At 43.7% G+C, this 17,530-nt stretch overlaps 1 protein-coding gene across 1 annotated transcript in view; it reads left to right on the forward strand.

Moving 5' to 3' along the window:
• Positions 1 to 17,530, forward strand: part of LOC129714822 (tax1-binding protein 1 homolog B-like) — a 40,945-nt gene that overhangs the window by 307 nt on the left and 23,108 nt on the right. Inside the window, exons 3-10 of the mRNA XM_055664664.1 lie at positions 1,051 to 1,077; positions 2,019 to 2,054; positions 2,255 to 2,281; positions 3,792 to 3,818; positions 4,546 to 4,569; positions 9,325 to 9,351; positions 12,637 to 12,663; positions 14,168 to 14,191. Of these exons, the coding sequence (XP_055520639.1) occupies positions 1,051 to 1,077; positions 2,019 to 2,054; positions 2,255 to 2,281; positions 3,792 to 3,818; positions 4,546 to 4,569; positions 9,325 to 9,351; positions 12,637 to 12,663; positions 14,168 to 14,191 (219 nt within the window). The remainder of the gene's footprint in view (positions 1 to 1,050; positions 1,078 to 2,018; positions 2,055 to 2,254; positions 2,282 to 3,791; positions 3,819 to 4,545; positions 4,570 to 9,324; positions 9,352 to 12,636; positions 12,664 to 14,167; positions 14,192 to 17,530) is intronic.

Consider the following 17,530-nt stretch of genomic DNA (forward strand, 5'->3'; position numbering starts at 1 on the left):
TGTCGATTCTCCTTTACCTTCGTTAAATGTTATCTTCTCATGTTAAACCTAGGCTGTCTAGTAGTTGACATAACGTAACGTCTTAATTCCAGGGTGGATATGTCAACTACTAGACAGCCTAGGTCATAATGAGAAGATCCCTGGTCAACTCGTCCCTTCCTACCCAAACCACACTCTCCCCAGGTGCTTTCCCCTGCAACCGCACGAGATAAAACACCTGTCTTTTAACCTCCCCCCTCGACTCCATCCAAGGACCACGACAGTCTTTTCAGGTGCGACAGAGGTTCATTTGCACCTCCTCCAACCTCATCTACCGTATCCGCCGTTCCACGTGTCAACTCCTATACGTCGGCGAGACCAAGCTCAGGCTCGGCGATCGTTTCGCCGAACACCTCCGCTCAATCCACCTAAACCTACCTGATCTCCCGGTTGCTCAGTACTTTAACTTCCCCTCTCATTCCCAATCTGACCTTTCTATCCTGGGCCTCCTCCATTGTCAGAGTGAGGCCCAGCGCAAATTGTAGGAACAGCACCTCCAATTTCGCTTGGGTCGGTATGAACATTGACTTACCTAACTTCAATAGCCTTTGCTTTTCTTCTCTCTCCATCCCCACCCCATTCACAGTTCTCCCACCAGTCTTACTATCCCAGATTACAGTCTGAAGAAGGCTCTCGACCCGAAACGTCACCCATTCCTTCTCTCCAGAGATGCTGCATGTTCCGCCGAGTTAATCCAGCATTTAGTGTCTGCCAGAGTCAATTGCGTTTTATTTAGTGTCAACCAGTTTCAATTGCATGTCGAGATGCGTATTCGTTTTCAGATACACTTAAGTGCCACATCACGAATTAGAAAACGGTTTGTTTCACACTCAGGACATCAGCAGCTGTAATAATTAAACCCAGCTGTCAAATGTACACTCGGACTGAATACCTGAACAATAAAGTGAGATTCAAGGTTTAAAACTCGGTTAACATATACCTGCCATTCTGAAACATGTATTTTAAACTACTAATTCAAATTAACCTTATTTTGTTTGATTGATCATGCAGAGTCATTGATACGTGAAGCCAAGACAGGTAATATTTGTAATGCCTGGACTCTCTGAAACAAAAAAAAAACAAGTCCATATATTTTATATGATGTCCTATTGTACACCTGCTTTCTACTAACGGATAGTATTGCGGTTGTATTTTTGGCTATCACGATCTACCAAATAGACTGGTTTGATCCGGCCGTAAAGTCTGTGTGCGGAATTTGAGGAAGGACATCCTTGTGATTGAGGCAGTGCAGCGTAGGTTCACGAGATTGATTCCTGGGAAGGCGGGACTGTCATATGAGGAAAGATTGAAAAGACTAGGCTTGTATTCAATTGAGTTTAGAAGAAGTATCTTATAGAAACATAACATTATAAAAGGACTGGACAAGCTAGATGCAGGAAAAAATGTTCCCAATGTTGGGCGAGTCCAGAAGCCACAGTCTTAGAATAAAGGGGAGATCATTTAAGACTGAGGTGAGCAAAAACGTTTTCACCCAGAGAGTTGTGAATTTATGGAATGTACTGCCACAGCGGGCAGTGGAGGCCAAGTCACTGGATGGATTTAAGAGAGAGTTAGATATGGCTCTAGGAGCTAGTGGAGTCAAGGGATATGGGGAGAAGGCAGGCACGGGTTATTGATAGGGGACGATCAGCCATGATCACAATGAATGGCGGTGCTGGCTCGAAGGGCCGAATGGCCTCCTCCTGCACCTATTTTCTATGTTTCTATATTTATATTACGTTCTCTCTGTGACCACGTGCATTTACTTCACGTGTTCAGTCTTCTTCCCTACACTCAAAGACATGCTGCTCGAAGAATTATCTTGAGTTCGCCTTGGTACAGTGTAGTAATAAAATAAATTTAAAGGAATTTCTTGGACAATTGCAGGAACTAAAATAGATTGCGAGGTTATTGCTACAAATGTAAATGGATCGATATTGGTATCGACGTAAAGGTCAATGTGGTGTTTTATCTTTCAGAGCTTGAGAAACTGACAATCATCCAGAAAGATGTTGGTAAGGATATATTCACAAATTATAAACTGCTGGAGGAAAGTTAAATGTAGGCTTTATGTTAATGGTGTTAATCTTCAAGAGGAAACGAAATGCTCCTCGATTGTTCCAAAAACTCTAATACATTGTAATACATCTACTTATTAACAAATCGTAATTCCAGTAACCAAATATTTATCTGATTCGTGGTTATTTTCGCGCAGCTGAATTACTTACTTTAAAGAACGAAGGTAAAATACCGTACCGCATATTTGGTATTTTTCACAATTTCTAAAGTGTAAAAAAATATGCCGATTTTTAGTCCGTTGTTACTTTAAGATAAGACATATATTTTTTATTTGTTACATGTCCAGGGTTGGTGTCAATGCCAGAGCGAATATCTTACGGGCCTGTCCCACAGCATGCGACTGTATGCGGCAAGCGCGACCGAAGGTGGTCGCTTGAGCCGTATGGCCTCGCGGAGCCATATAACCATATAACCATATAACAATTACAGCACGGAAACAGGCCATCTCGGCCCTACAAGTCCATGCCGAACAAATTTTTTCCCCTTAGTCCCACCTGCCTGCATTCGTACCATAACCCTCCATTCCCTTCTCATCCATATGCCTATCCAATTTATTTTTAAATGATACTAATGAACCTGCCTCCACCACTTCCACTGGGAGCTCATTCCACACCGCCACCACTCTCTGCGTAAAGAAGTTCCCCCTCATATTACCCCTAAACTTCTGTCCCTTAATTCTGAAGTCATGTCCTCTTGTTTGAATCTTCCCTATTCTCAAAGGGAAAAGCTTGTCCACATCAACTCTGTCTATCCCTCTCATCATTTTAAAGACCTCTATCAGGTCCCCCCCTTAACCTTCTGCGCTCCAGAGAATAAAGTCCTAACTTATTCAACCTATCTCTGTAACTTATTTGTTGAAACCCAGGCAACATTCTAGTAAATCTCCTCTGTACTCTCTCTATTTTTGTTGACATCCTTCCTATAATTGGGCACCAAAATTGTACACAATGGGAAACAATGTCACAATGGGCCGGTCCCACTTCGATCGCCGCAGCCGCATGAAGTTGTGCGGAGCTGGGCCTGACATCGCGCGGGGCTCCGAAAAACTGACACTGTCCAAAGATTCCGCGCGGCAACGGCCTGCCGGCCCGCAGCGTCTTGGCGTCGTACGCAGCGTCTTGACGACGTACGCCTAGCGCGAACTTCCCGCGGACTTCGCTCGAACTTCACGTCAACTCGTACGGGATCACTCGACCTCCGCGCGGTCGCGCTTGCCGCGTGTATTCGCATGTTCGTGGGACAGGCCCTTAAAGGATAACATACATTCTGTACTTCGCTGCTGAAATACGCGGTGTTGAGACTTTATGTCATAAATCTTTTGCCTTTTCAAAAATTCATATCTTAATCCTTTAATGTCCAACATTTTTTCGAAAAATGGTTCTGTTTTTTTTCCTGAAGCAATTTACCCACTCTCCGATTGTAGTAAACTACAAACGAGAGCCACGAACTTCACCATAAGTCTGGCATTGTAATTAGAATATTTGGCACAAGTGTTGCCTTTGGCCGCATCTAAATTAATTTTAATTGTAAACCAGGATTTGGTACAATCCCTACCATTCTAATGAGTCACCTTCACACATTTGAAGACAATTAACTGAATGCACCTCTTAAACACGAAAATGTGACTGAATGTCATTGTTTCCCATTATGTTGAATTTCTTCAATCGTTCTAGAAATTAAAAGACTTCGTGAAAAATGCGGTATGTATCTAAATGCCCAACTACATAACGCAACGATGATTCGTTCCATGAAATGGAAATTTTATCGTCATCCTTGAGACGGATATTACAATGTGCCTGCTTTGTTCCTCTCTCCCACTATCGACGAGGCTCTCGCCAGGCTTTCTTCAATACCCCGTAACACTGCTCTCTGTCCTCATCCCCCCACTCGTAACAAGGGCAGAGTCCCCCTAGTCCTCACCTTCCACCCTACTAGCCGTCACACAAAACAAATAGTCCTCCGTCAGTTTCGCCACCTCCAACGTGACCCCACCAATCGACACATCTCTGCTCAATTCTTCCCTTCCCACCCGTACCACCCCCTCCCCGGGCGCTTTCCCTTGCAGCCGCAACAAAAAATGCTACACTTGTCGCTTTCTCTCTGCCCTCGACTCCATTCAAGGACCCAAGCAGTCGTTCCAGGTGCGACAGAGGTTCACCTGCGCCTCCTCCAATCTCATCTATTGCATTTGCTGTTCTAGGTGTCGGCAGATCTACATCGGTGAGACCAAGCGTAGGCTTGGCGATCGTTTCGCCCAACGCCACCGCTCGGTCCGCAATAACATACCTGATCTCCCGGTGGCTCAGCACTTCAACTCCCCCTCCCATTCCGATGACATTTGATTCAATCCTGCTTACGAACTTGAATAAGATGATACGACGAAAATGAATAATGGTACTGATATTAACCTACCCTTTTCACTTGAAGTTGGAACACGACGATCTGAGGAAGGTAAAAACGTACCTTACATGTTTGGCTATATTAGACAGATTCAAAAACACATGTTGTGTTACTGCTTTCGTTTTAGATTGAGCAAAGCGTACTTCCACTTATCGTTCAGCTGTCAAATAGTCAAAGTTCAGTTGAATATAAGTTCCATTCAAAAGCCATTCAAAAACAAATATAGAATGAACACATACTGATCCTACTAAAACAAATCAAGGAATATTTTTCCATCCTTTCTCCTATCTGAAAGGATATCGGAGCAACGTTTGTCAGCAATGAGTCTGAAAGGTTGTGTGCGGAAAACGTTAGCGAAAGTGACCGAGCCTTTGAGTTGATGACGGGAAGTCGAAATGAAAGAATGCACAGAACGTTGATGCATCGGAGGCCGAGCCTATCATTTGAAGTACACCAAGCAGAACTGAGCAAAGCTCCGTTTGGAAACTGAAGATGCAAGGACGTTTTTGCATTTTGATCAAGTTTAAATAGATCATTTTAATATTTATACTAATACGGTCGTTTGAACTTTAACAAAGACATTCTTGCCATAGAGGGAGTACAGAGAAGGTTCACCAGTCTGATTCCTGGGATGTCAGGACTTTCATATGAAGAAAGACTGGATCGACTCGGCTTGCACTCGCTAGAATTTGGAAGATTGAGGGGGGATCTTATAGAAACTTACAAAATTCTTAAGGCTAGATGCAGGAAGATTGTTCCCGATGTTGGGGAAGTCCAGAACAAGGGATCACAGTTTAAGGATAAGGGGGGAATCTTTTAGGACCGAGATGAGAAAATAAATCACACAGAGAGTGGTGAATCTGTGGAATTCTCTGCCACAGAAGGTAGTCGAGGCCACTTCACTGTCTATTTAAGAGGGAGTTAGATGTGGCCCTTGTGGCTAAAGGGATCAGGGGGTATGGAGAGGTGCAGGATACTGAGTGGATGATTAGCCATGATCATATTAAATGGCGGTGCAGGCTCGAAGGGCCGAATGGCCTGCTCCTGCACCTATTTTCTATGTTTCTATGTTTCTATCAGTGCTTCCAAAACGTTTGGTCTAGTTGAAAAAGTGGGGTAAACGGTCATGCAGGTCATCTTTACTTCTTCCAGCCAATTTCATACACCCGCTCTAGTTGGTCAAACGTGCATACTATATGTTGCATGGATGAATCTCGACAATATTCTCATTGTAAAACTATCGAATACATATTTGCAAGGCAACCTGCCTTGTGTTGTATTCGATTTTTTACCATATTAAATTGGCATGCGGTAACAAAATGTTTCCCAACTTCTAGAGACGTAAGTATCTCGCGAACAATTTGGATAGCAAAGCAGTTCTTAGGTTCCTTGCATTCCTTCATTGTGAGCACATTCTGCAAACTGGTAAACCTACATAAGTCTGAGTTGAGAACATTGTGAAAAATATACATCTTCTAGATGCGATGGGACGCATGTGTTCTTGGGTCGTCAGGTGTTTCGGGTCTCACAACATCAGACACCCTCGCCCAGCAGACCCATCCCGGCAGCAATCGCCCACGGTTCAGCCATCTTAATAACTACTCTGCACGGGTTGGGAGATTCTTGTGCGTGGAGGGACTGGACTTTGTGGGGTAATTCATGGCCGGGCTCCTCCTGCGTCTCACCAGGTTCAAGGCCAATGCGTTGCACCTCTTTCCCCTTCTCCGAGCATTTCATTCTCGCCATGGATTTTTAGGCCATGGTGGTTCATTGGGCCTTTCCGTACCTTTATTCGGTGGCTTTCTCATGAAAGATACAGACTGGGGTGCTAACCCAGCCTTTCCCAGGTACCGTCTTTCCGTGCCGTCAACTCTCTCTCCAGTAGTCACCAACCTATTCTTGGTTCTCATCCAGTCTATTTCTAGGTGCCAGTGGCTGAGCCAGTCTTCAGTGTGAAAAATATGCATCTTCTGGATGCATATTTGGGATGTAATGTTAAAATTGTACAAGGCACTGGTGAGGCCAATTCTGGAGTATGGTGTACAATTTTGGTCGCCTAATTATAGGAAGGATGTCAACAAAATAGAGAGAGTACAAAGGAGATTTACTAGAATGTTGCCTGGGGTTTCAGCAACTAAGTTACAGAGAAAGGTTGAACAAGTTAGGCCTTTATTCTTTGGAGCGCAGAAGGTTAAGGGGGGACTTGATAGAGATTTTAAAATGATGAGAGGGATAGACAGAGTTGACGTGGAAAGGCTTTTCCCACTGAGAGTAGGGAAGATTCAAACAAGGGGACATGACTTGAGAATTAAGGGACTGAAGTTTAGGGGTAACATGAGGGGGAACTTCTTTACTCAGAGAGTGGTAGCTGTGTGGAATGAGCTTCCAGTGAAGGTGGTGGAGGCAGATTAGTTTTTATCATTTAAAAATAAATTGGATAGTTATATGGATGGGGAGGGAATGGATGGTTATGGTCTGAGCGCAGGTATATGGGACTAGGGGAGATTATGTGTTCGGCACGGACTAGAAGGGTCGAGATGGCCTGTTTCCGTGCTGTAATTATTATATGGTTATATGGCTATATGCGCTGGGACGCATTCAAACAAACGACTAACTTTACGTTGGGCAACTTTGGAAGCCATTTATATCCTCAGCCGCACATTCCCACAAGCTCCAGTACGGTTTCGGAACATAATCCTCTTAGAATCATAAAGACATTTAGTGAAAGCGTGAAAGAGGCCCTTCGGCCAACTTGCCCATACAGGCCAACATGTCCCAGCTACACCAGTACCACTTCCCCTCCAAACCTGTCCTATATATGTACACGTCTAACTGTTACTTAACCGTTTGGGATTGACCCAGCCTCAAATACCTCCTCTGGCAACCTGTTCCATACGCCCACCACCCTTTGTGTGAAAAACGTTTCCCCTCAGATTCCTATTAAATCTTTCCACCTTCAACTTAAACCTATGTCCTCTGGTCCTCGATTCGTCTACTCTGAGCAAGATACTCTGTGCATCTACCCGATGTATTCCTCTCATGGTTTTATACATCTCTATAGGATCAACCATCATCCTAAGGCATAGAGTCCAGCCTACTCAACTTCTCCCTGGAGCTCAAGCCCTCTAACGCAACTTTCCAACAAATACATTTCTTCTTCGACTTAGTTTGGTCACAGTCAACATGTGTACATCACTGTTGCACTTGGCGTTTAAACTGGAAAGAGTGAAGAGCAGATTCACGAAGGTGTGTGCATATTCTATTTGAGTATATACTGCAGTTGTACTGGGTATTGGCGAGACCACGCCTGGAGTATTGTGTACAGTTTTGGTCTCCAAATTTGAGGAAAGACATTTTTGCCATAGAGGGAGTACAGCGATGGTTCACCAGACTGATTCCTGGGATGTCAGGACTTTCATATGAAGAAATACTGGATAGTCTCGGCTTGTACTCGCTAGAATTTATAAGATTGAGGGGGGACCTTATAGAAGCTTATTATATTCTTAAGGGGTTGGACAGGCTAGATGCAGGAAGATTGTCCCCGATGTTGGGGAAGTCCAGGACAAGGGGTCATAGTTTAAGGATGAAGGGGAAATCCTTTAGGACCAAGATGAGAAAAATATTTTTCACACAGAGAGTGGTGAACCTCTGGAACTCTCTGCCACAGAAGGTAGTTGAGGCCAGTTCATTGGCTATATTTAAGAGGGAGCTAGATGTGGCCCTTGTGGCTAAAGGGATCAGGGGGTATGGAGAGAAGGCGGATACAGGATACTGAGTTGGATGATCAGCCATGATCATATTGAATGGCGGTGCAGGCTCGTAAGGGCCGAATGCCCTACCCCTGCACCTATTTTCTATGTTTCTATGTGTTACCGGCACTGTAGATTCTGAGCTCTAAATAGAGGGTGAATATAATACATGTGTAGGAAGGAACTGTGTTTACACCGACGATAGATAGAAAACGCTGGAGTAAGTCAGCGGGTCAGACAGCATCTCTGGAGAAAGGGAATAGGTGTCGTTTCAGGTCGATACCCTTTTTCAAACATTTCGAAATACAGTTGATTTCATTGGAGTGTAGTAAGGCGAGTGAGGACGTTTCACACATGTGCAAATGCATTAAACGGTGTGTATAACATAGATGGTCACAGCCACTTCCCCAAAGTGGGCGAGACTGCAATTAGAAGGCACGGGTTGAATCTGGAATTCCTTTTGACTCCAGTACGCCTTAAAGGCGAGGGGAGGAAGATTTCAAATGAACACGAAAAACATTTCCTGCACTTTGAAAATAGGAATAAACTACCATAGCAATCTATAGAGGATGGTACAATTACAACATTTAAAATCAATTTAAACATGTCGATAGATAGGAACAATTTAGAGGGATGTCGGCCAAACGGAAGAAAAGGGGATGACCTCAGAGAGACATCTCGATATGCATCGAGGATACCTAACTGACGTAACTGATCCACTCACGTTAATAAAAATCACATTATCTATTTAGTGAAACAAAATAACATCCGGTTGTATAATTGTTAAATATATAGCTCTGGCAGAAATGAGGATGCGCATATTTCTGACCATTTTAAACATAATTAGGTACTTTTGTGAATTTTATATGAAACCATGACTAGTTGAACGTCATTTCGAAATCGAATCGCACACTTGTCTGTAATTTTCGTTTGTTTTGGAATAAACAAATACATTGCATCGTTTTCTCCCGAACGAAGTTTGCAACTATCAAATATAAGACCTTGCGGTCAATCTAATAAATGCATGTGTTAACTGGCTGCGCGTTCAATCATTCAGACGATCAAGGAAAAGAGAAGGACGGAGGTAAATGACTATTTCTGCAATGATAAGCAAACATAAGTGAGGAAATAATCCTAAAGTTTCCATTACCGTAGGCGTAGATTTACGTGCATATTAGAAGGTATGCGCCATCAAAATGTATTACCCAGAGCTCGTATTGTTCTGCAACATTTCTGTCACAAGGGCCAACAAGAATCTGCCAACCTTTTTCTAATTGTCGTTGAGGCCAGGGAATAGATACTATGCATTCGGTTGTGGAGTGTGCTGTATTGGAAGTACATTCACCACGCCAACTCCAGCGATATATGTGAATAGACGATGCCATTCAAATTCCTTTATAATAGCTGAGCATATAATAATGATAATAATATGCATGCGGACTGCTTGAAGCAACAACACAAAATAAACGAATTATATGTATTTCATTCACGTGTTCTACTGTATATCTCCCTACATCATCGTCTATATGTATCGTTCCCTTTGCGGTGACTTTCTGCCTGAAGAAGGCTTTCGACACGAAACGTCACCTATTCTTTATCTCGAGAGCTGGTGCCTGTCTCGCTGAGTTACTCCGTGTCGAGGTTTGAATATATTTGTTTTGATCAATGATGATGCCTGCATGACCAGCCGAATCACTGCCTGAATCTGTAATGTCCCTGTCCTACTTCGGAAATCTGAACGGAAACCTCTGGAGACTTTGCGCCCCACCCAAGGTTTCCGTGCGGTTCCCGGAGGTTTTTGTCAGTCTCCCTACCTGCTTCCACTACCTGCAACCTCCGGCAACCACCTGCAACCTCCGGGAACCACACGGAAACCTTGGGTGGGGCGCAAAGTCTCCAGAGGTTTCCGTTCATGTTTCCTAAGTGGGACAGGGGCATTGAGGTACCCCCGTATGTTGTGGGTTTTGATTTGTAAACCATCATTTGTGGTTGCTTGGATCCCCGATAACCGTTCGTTGCTGAAACATACTTTGAAAATTGTGATTGTAATTATCTGATCACAACATTAGGAATTGTGCTTTTAAATCTTGATCAAAACATTTTGGTGGATAAGGGAGAGAGAGAGAGAGAGAGAGAGAGAGAGAGAGAGAGAGAGAGAGAGAGAGAGAGAGAGAGAGAGAGAGAGAGAGAGAGAGAGAGAGAGAGAGAGAGAGAGAGAGAGAGAGAGAGAGAGAGAGAGAGAGAGAGAGAGAGAGAGAGAGAGAGAGGAGAGAGAGAGAGAGAGAGAGAGAGAGAGAGAGAGAGAGAGAGAGAGAGAGAGAGAGAGAGGACAAGAGATGGACAAAATAAAAAGAGAAATAGACCAAGAAAATAAAGAGATTAGTTAAAACAAATGTAGGTCCCTTGCAGTCAGAAACAGGGGAGTTGATCATGGGGAACAAGGATATGGCGGACCAATTGAATAACTACTTTGGTTCCGTCTTCACTAAGGAAGACATAAATAATTTGCCGGAAATAGCAGGGGACCGCGGGTCAAAGGAGTTGGAGGAATTGAGTGAAATCCAGGTTAGCCGGGAAGTGGTGTTGGGTAAATTGAATGGATTAAAGGCCGATAAATCCCCAGGGCCAGATAGGCTGCATCCCAGAGTACTTAAGGAAGTAGCTCCAGATATAGTGGATGAATTAGTAATAATCTTTCAAAACTCTTTAGATTGTGGAGTAGTTCCTGAAGATTGGCGGGTAGCAAACGTAACCCCACTTTTTAAGAAGGGAGGGAGAGAGAAAATGGGGAATTACAGACCAGTTAGTCTAACATCGGTAGTGGGGAAACTGCTAGAGTCAGTTATTAAAGATGGGATAGCAGCACATTTGGAAAGTGGTGAAATCATTGGACAAAGTCAGCATGGATTTACGAAAGGTAAATCATGTCTGACGAATCTTATAGAATTTTTCGAGGATGTAACTAGTAGCGTGGATAGGGGGAGAACCAGTGGATGTGGTGTATCTGGACTTCCAGAAGGCTTTCGACAAGGTCCCACATAAGAAATTAGTATACAAACTTAAAGCACAAGGCATTGGGGGTTCAGTATTGATGTGGATAGAGAACTGGCTGGCAAACAGGAAGCAAAGAGTAGGAGTAAACGGGTCCTTTTCACAATGGCAGGCAGTGACTAGTGGGGTACCCAAAGGCTCAGTACTGGGACCCCAGCTATTTACAATATATATTAATGATCTGGATGAGGGAATTGAAGGCAATATCTCCAAGTTTGCGGATGACACTAAGCTGGGGGGCAGTGTTAGCTGTGAGGAGGATGCTAGGAGACTGCAGGGTGACTTGGATAGGCTGGATGAGTGGGCAAATGTTTGGCAGATGCAGTATAATGTGGATAAATGTGAGGTTATCCATTTTGGTGGCAAAAATAGGAAAAGCAGACTATTATCTAAATGGTGGCCGATTGGGAAAGGGGGAGATGCAACGAGACCTGGGTGTCATGGTACACCAGTCATTGAAGGTAGGCATGCAGGTGCAGCAGGCAGTAAAGAAAGCGAATGGTATGTTAGCTTTCATTGCAAAATGATTTGAGTATAGGAGCAGAGAGGTTCTACTGCAGTTGTACAGGGTCTTGGTGAGACCACACCTGGAGTATTGCGTACAGTTTTGGTCTCCAAATCTGAGGAAGGACATTATTGCCATAGAGGGAGTGCAGAGACGGTTCACCAGACTGATTCCTGGAATGTCAGGACTGTCTTATGAAGAAAGACTGGATAGACTTGGTTTATACTCTCTAGAATTTAGAAGATTGAGAGGGGATCTTATAGAAACTTACAAAATTCTTAAGGGGTTGGACAGGCTAGATGCAGGAAGATTGTTCCCGATGTTAGGGAAGTCCAGGACAAGGGGTCACAGCTTAAGGATAAAGGGGAAATTCTTTAAAACCGAGATGAGAAGAACTTTTTTCACGCAGAGAGTGGTGAATCTCTGGAACTCTCTGCCACAGAGGGTAGTTGAGGCCAGTTCATTGGCTATATTTAAGAGGGGGTTAGATGTGGCCCTTGTGGCTAAGGGGATCAAGGGGTATGGAGAGAAGGCAGGTACGGGATACTGAGTTGGATGATCAGCCATGATCATATTGAATGGCGGTGCAGGCTCGAAGGGCCGAATGGCCTACTCCTGCACCTAATTTCTATGTTTCTATGTTTCTAATAGAGAGAGAATGGAAGGGAAGGTTTCATTTTTGCGTGTCTTGCTGTTCTGCAGCAACAGCCCGGGAGGAATTGTTTCAGTCCAACGTTGTGTGGCCTTGTACATTCCCTGAAATAGTTAATTCTCAGTTTTGTTGAAATGCTGAACCGTGCTGTACTCCATCAGAACTTCGAAGACCTCGAGACAAACGTAGTGAGTATTTCGATCTTTAACATTCATTCACTGTCAATGTTAATAATGAAAATATGGAGCTAATGTCAATAGGAAAGCACGGAAACAACCGCGCATGATCAGCGAATTCGGGCTTTCTATCAATCGACATGGCCTTTTTCCCGAGTGTTCCTGCTTTTTGTCTTGCTGTTGCAAACGAGGGTAAGATCGATCGTCCAAATTTATAATGGCATCCAAGTAACCGGTTTGTTCTGGCATCGCATGCATTTGGAATCTCCATTGGCAATGTCGATAATGAACGAGGCCTATTCGAAGGCAAGGACCGGAACATTGTGCAATAATGTACAACACTTTCTATTTGGCTTTGATAAACCAAATTATTATAGTTCACTGAGTGACGAAATTGTTCGAACAACATTCCTTTGTCGAATATAACTGACGTTTACAATGTTATAGCTTAACCAGAAACAAATATTAACCAGAAAACGCCACCAGTTAATATAACGTGAATTTTCTCTGAACAGATTCAGTTGAAGAGCTAAGAGGATATACCTCTATCTTTTTAGAATGAACCGCAGCCACTTCTCCCGTCCTCCAATGATACCACGTATGCTTCGGGTGCTGATACAGTAGTCATTCTCAGTTGAAGACGTAATAGGATATTCTGTAGCTCTATCTTTTTAAAATGAACCACATCCACGTCTCACTATCCTCCACTGATGCAAACGAGGGTGTACAGTGTCTTGGTGAGACCACACCTGTAGTATTGCGTACAGTTTTGGTCTCCTAATCTGAGGAAGGACATTCTTGCCATAGAGGGAGTACAGAGAAGGTTCACCAGACTCATTCCTGGGATGGCAGTACTTTCATATGAAGAAAGACTGGATAGACTCGGCTTGTACTCGCTGGAATTTAGAAGATTGAGGGGGGATCTTATAGAAACTTACAACATTCTTAAGGGGTTGGACAAGCTAGATGCAGGAAGATGGAGAGAAGGCAGGTACAGGATACTGAGTTGGATGATCAGCCATAATCATATTGAATGGCGGTGCTGGCTCGAAGGGCCGAATGGCCTACTCCTGCACCTATTTTCTATGTTTCTATGTCTCTATTGTCCCCGATGTTGGGGAAGCCCAGAACAAGGGGGTCACAGTTTATGGATAAGGGGGAAATCTTTTAGGACCGATAGTGGAAAAAAAATGTCACAAAGAGAATGGTGAATATCTGGAATTCTCTGCCACAGAAGGTAGTTGGGGCCAATTCAGTGGCTATATTTAAGAGGGAGTTAGATGTGGCCCTTGTGGCTAAAGGAATCAGGGAGTATGTAGAGCAGGCAGGTACATGATACTGAGTTGGATGATCAGCCATGATCATATTGAATGGCTGTGCAGGTTCGAAGGGCCGAATCGCCTACTCCTGCCCCTATTTTCTATGTGTCTATGTTTCTATGCCAAGTATGCTTCAGTTGCTGAAAATAAAGTGCAGAATGCAAACAAATTTGTCTATGTTCAATTATCATTTGCAGAGGAATCGGGAACATCATTCGAAGGTAAAATAAAGACGCTTTTATGAAGCACGTGGGATGGCATTAATTTCCATTTAAAAACTGCACACCCCAATATCCTTCCATTAAAATCTCCGTTAACATTCTCTTCCCAAATGATTCCACTCATTGAAAATGCTGGAGTGGTTTCCCCATGTAGAATAAATCATTAAAAAAAAGGCGATACAGACTTTAGAAGCATGATGACAAGATAGCAACTGGAGTCTCGATGTCAGCAAAACATCGTTTAAATCTTTATTTATCTATTTATTAATGTATTTATTTATTTATTTATCTCTTCCCTCTCTCTTTCATTCTCTCTTTCCGACTCTCCAACTCAAGGGAAATCAGGGATAGTATCAAAGCGAAGGATGATGCGTACAAATTAGCCAGAAAAAGCAGCATATCGGAGGACTGGGATAATTCAAAGACCAGCAGAGGAGGACAAAGGGATTAATTAGGAAAGGAAAAATAGATTATGAAAGAAAACTGGCAGGGAACATAAAAACTGACTGCAAAAGTTTTTATAGATATGTGAAAAGAAAGAGATTAGTTAAAACAAATGTAGGTCCCTTGCAGTCAGAAACAGGTGAGTTGATCATGGGGAACAAGGATATGGCGGACCAATTGAATAACTACTTTGGTTCCGTCTTCACTAAGGAAGACATAAATAATTTGCCGGAAATAGCAGGGGACCGCGGGTCAAAGGAGTTGGAGGAATTGAGTGAAATCCAGGTTAGCCGGGAAGTGGTGTTGGGTAAATTGAATGGATTAAAGGCCGATAAATCCCCAGGGCCAGATAGGCTGCATCCCAGAGTACTTAAGGAAGTAGCTCCAGAAATAGTGGATCATTAGTAATAATCTTTCAAAACTCTTTAGATTCTGGAGTAGTTCCCGGGTAGCAAACGTAACCCCACTTTTTAAGAAGGGAAGGAGAGAGAAAATGGGGAATTACAGACCAGTTAGTCTAACATCGGTAGTGGGGAAACTGCTAGAGTCAGTTATTAAAGATGGGATAGCAGCACATTTGGAAAGTGGTGAAATCATTGGACAAAGTCAGCATGGATTTACGAAAGGTAAATCATGTCTGATGAATCTTATAGAATTTTTCGAGGATGTAACCAGTAGCGTGGATAGGGGAGAACCATGGATGTGGTGTATCTGGACTTCCAGAAGGCTTTCGACAAGGTCCCACATAAGAGATTAGTATACAAACTTAAAGCACAAGGCATTGGGGGTTCAGTATTGATGTGGATAGAGAACTGGCTGGCAAACAGGAAGCAAAGAGTAGGAGTAAACGGGTCCTTTTCACAATGGCAGGCAGTGACTAGTGGGGTACCCCAGGGCTCAGTACTGGGACCCCAGCTATTTACAATATATATTAATGATCTGGATGAGGGAATTGAAGGCAATATCTCCAAGTTTGCGGATGACACTAAGCTGGGGGGGGCAGTGTTAGCTGTGAGGAGGATGCTAGGAGACTGCAGGGTGACTTGGATAGGCTGGGTGAGTGGGCAAATGTTTGGCAGATGCAGTATAATGTGGATAAATGTGAGGTTATCCATTTTGGTGGCAAAAACAGGAAAGCAGACTATTATCTAAATGGTGGCCGATTGGGAAAGGGGGAGATGCAGCGAGACCTGGGTGTCATGGTACACCATTCATTGAAGGTAGGCATGCAGGTGCAGCAGGCAGTAAAGAAAGCGAATGGTATGTTAGCTTTCATTGCAAAAGGATTTGAGTATAGGAGCAGAGAGGTTCTACTGCAGTTGCACATGGTCTTGGTGAGACCACACCTGGAGTATTGCGTACAGTTTTGGTCTCCAAATCTGAGGAAGGACATTATTGCCATAGAGGGAGTGCAGAGACGGTTCACCCAGACTGATTCCTGGGATGTCAGGACTGTCTTATGAAGAAAGATTGGATAGACTTGGTTTATACTCTCTAGAATTTAGAAGGTTGATAGGGGATCTTATAGAAACTTACAAAATTCTTAAGGCGTTGGACAGGCTAGATGCAGGAAGATTGTTCCCGATGTTGGGGAAGTCCAGGACAAGGGGTCACAGCTTAAGGATAAGGGGGAAATCCTTTAAAACCGAGATGAGAAGAACTTTTTCACACAGAGAGTGGTGAATCTCTGGAACTCTCTGCCACAGAGGTAGTTGAGGCCAGTTCATTGGCTATATTTAAGAGGGAGTTAGATGTGGCCCTTGTGGCTAAGGGGATCAGAGGGTATGGAGAGAAGGCAGGTACGGGATACTGATTTGGATGATCAGCCATGATCATATGGAATGGCGGTGCAGGCTCGAAGTGCCGAATGGCCTACTCCTGCACCTAATTTCTATGTTTCTATGTTTCTATTCCTGGCCTGCAGCGCAGACGCTGGAAAGTTTAACCGATTCAGACCGCATCTGAGGTGGGAAGGAGCAGACGGTGTGAGGGAGGGAATGGATTTTGCTCGTCACTTTGGGAACTTGCAGAGAGCTGTGGATAAAACCCAGTCCTGCACGCAAACTAACTGCACACCCCATCGCCCACTTATCGACTCGATCTTTGCTTCCCACTGCCTCTGGAAAAGAGTGAACATAATCAATGCCCGCTCACCCCCTGGTCATTCTTTGTGTCCCCTCTCCCATCTTGAAAGCACGTTACACCTCATTGTAGAATAACTTCATCAGATTCTTGAGCGCACCCCTCATATATAGACGATGGACGTGTGACCTCCCAATCTACCCTGTTACCCCTTAAACATTCTCTCTGCCCTTACTCTGCAGCTGTAATACGTTATTCCGCACTCAAATTCCATTCCATTTTTGTATCACCCGTTGTGTCCTCGTGTGGTATGTTTGTACTCATGTGTGATATGATTTGCTCTTCCGTTATTCCATTGGGTCCGTCGGCTAGGAAAGGTGAGTCGGCGATAAGAACGGGTTATGCAACCAAACATTTATCCCCTCGCATTTTCTGCGATTTCTCCAACATTAGTTGGACTGGCAAACAACCCTAGTTCTCCGTAGCATAACCATTTTTGCGATATATGTCGCTGCCTCTCCACTGGAAAATGCAAATAAATTAAAGTTCCAGATCTTGTTTAATTAACAAGATAGAAGCGGCTGCGTAAAAAAATGCTCCTCTGTCTTGCAAATTATAGCCCTAATACGTATATAGAAACATAGACATAGAAACATAGACAATAGGTGCAGGAGGAGGCCATTCGGTTCTTCGATCCAGCACCGCCATTCATTGTGATCGTGGCTAATCGTCCCCTATCAATAACCCCTGCCTGCTTTCTCCCCATATCCCTTAACACCACTAGCCCCTAGAGCTCTATCTAACTCTCTCTTA

The sequence above is a fragment of the Leucoraja erinacea genome, chromosome 42 (assembly GCF_028641065.1).
Source record: "Leucoraja erinacea ecotype New England chromosome 42, Leri_hhj_1, whole genome shotgun sequence".
Taxonomy (NCBI): Eukaryota; Metazoa; Chordata; class Chondrichthyes; order Rajiformes; family Rajidae; genus Leucoraja; species Leucoraja erinaceus.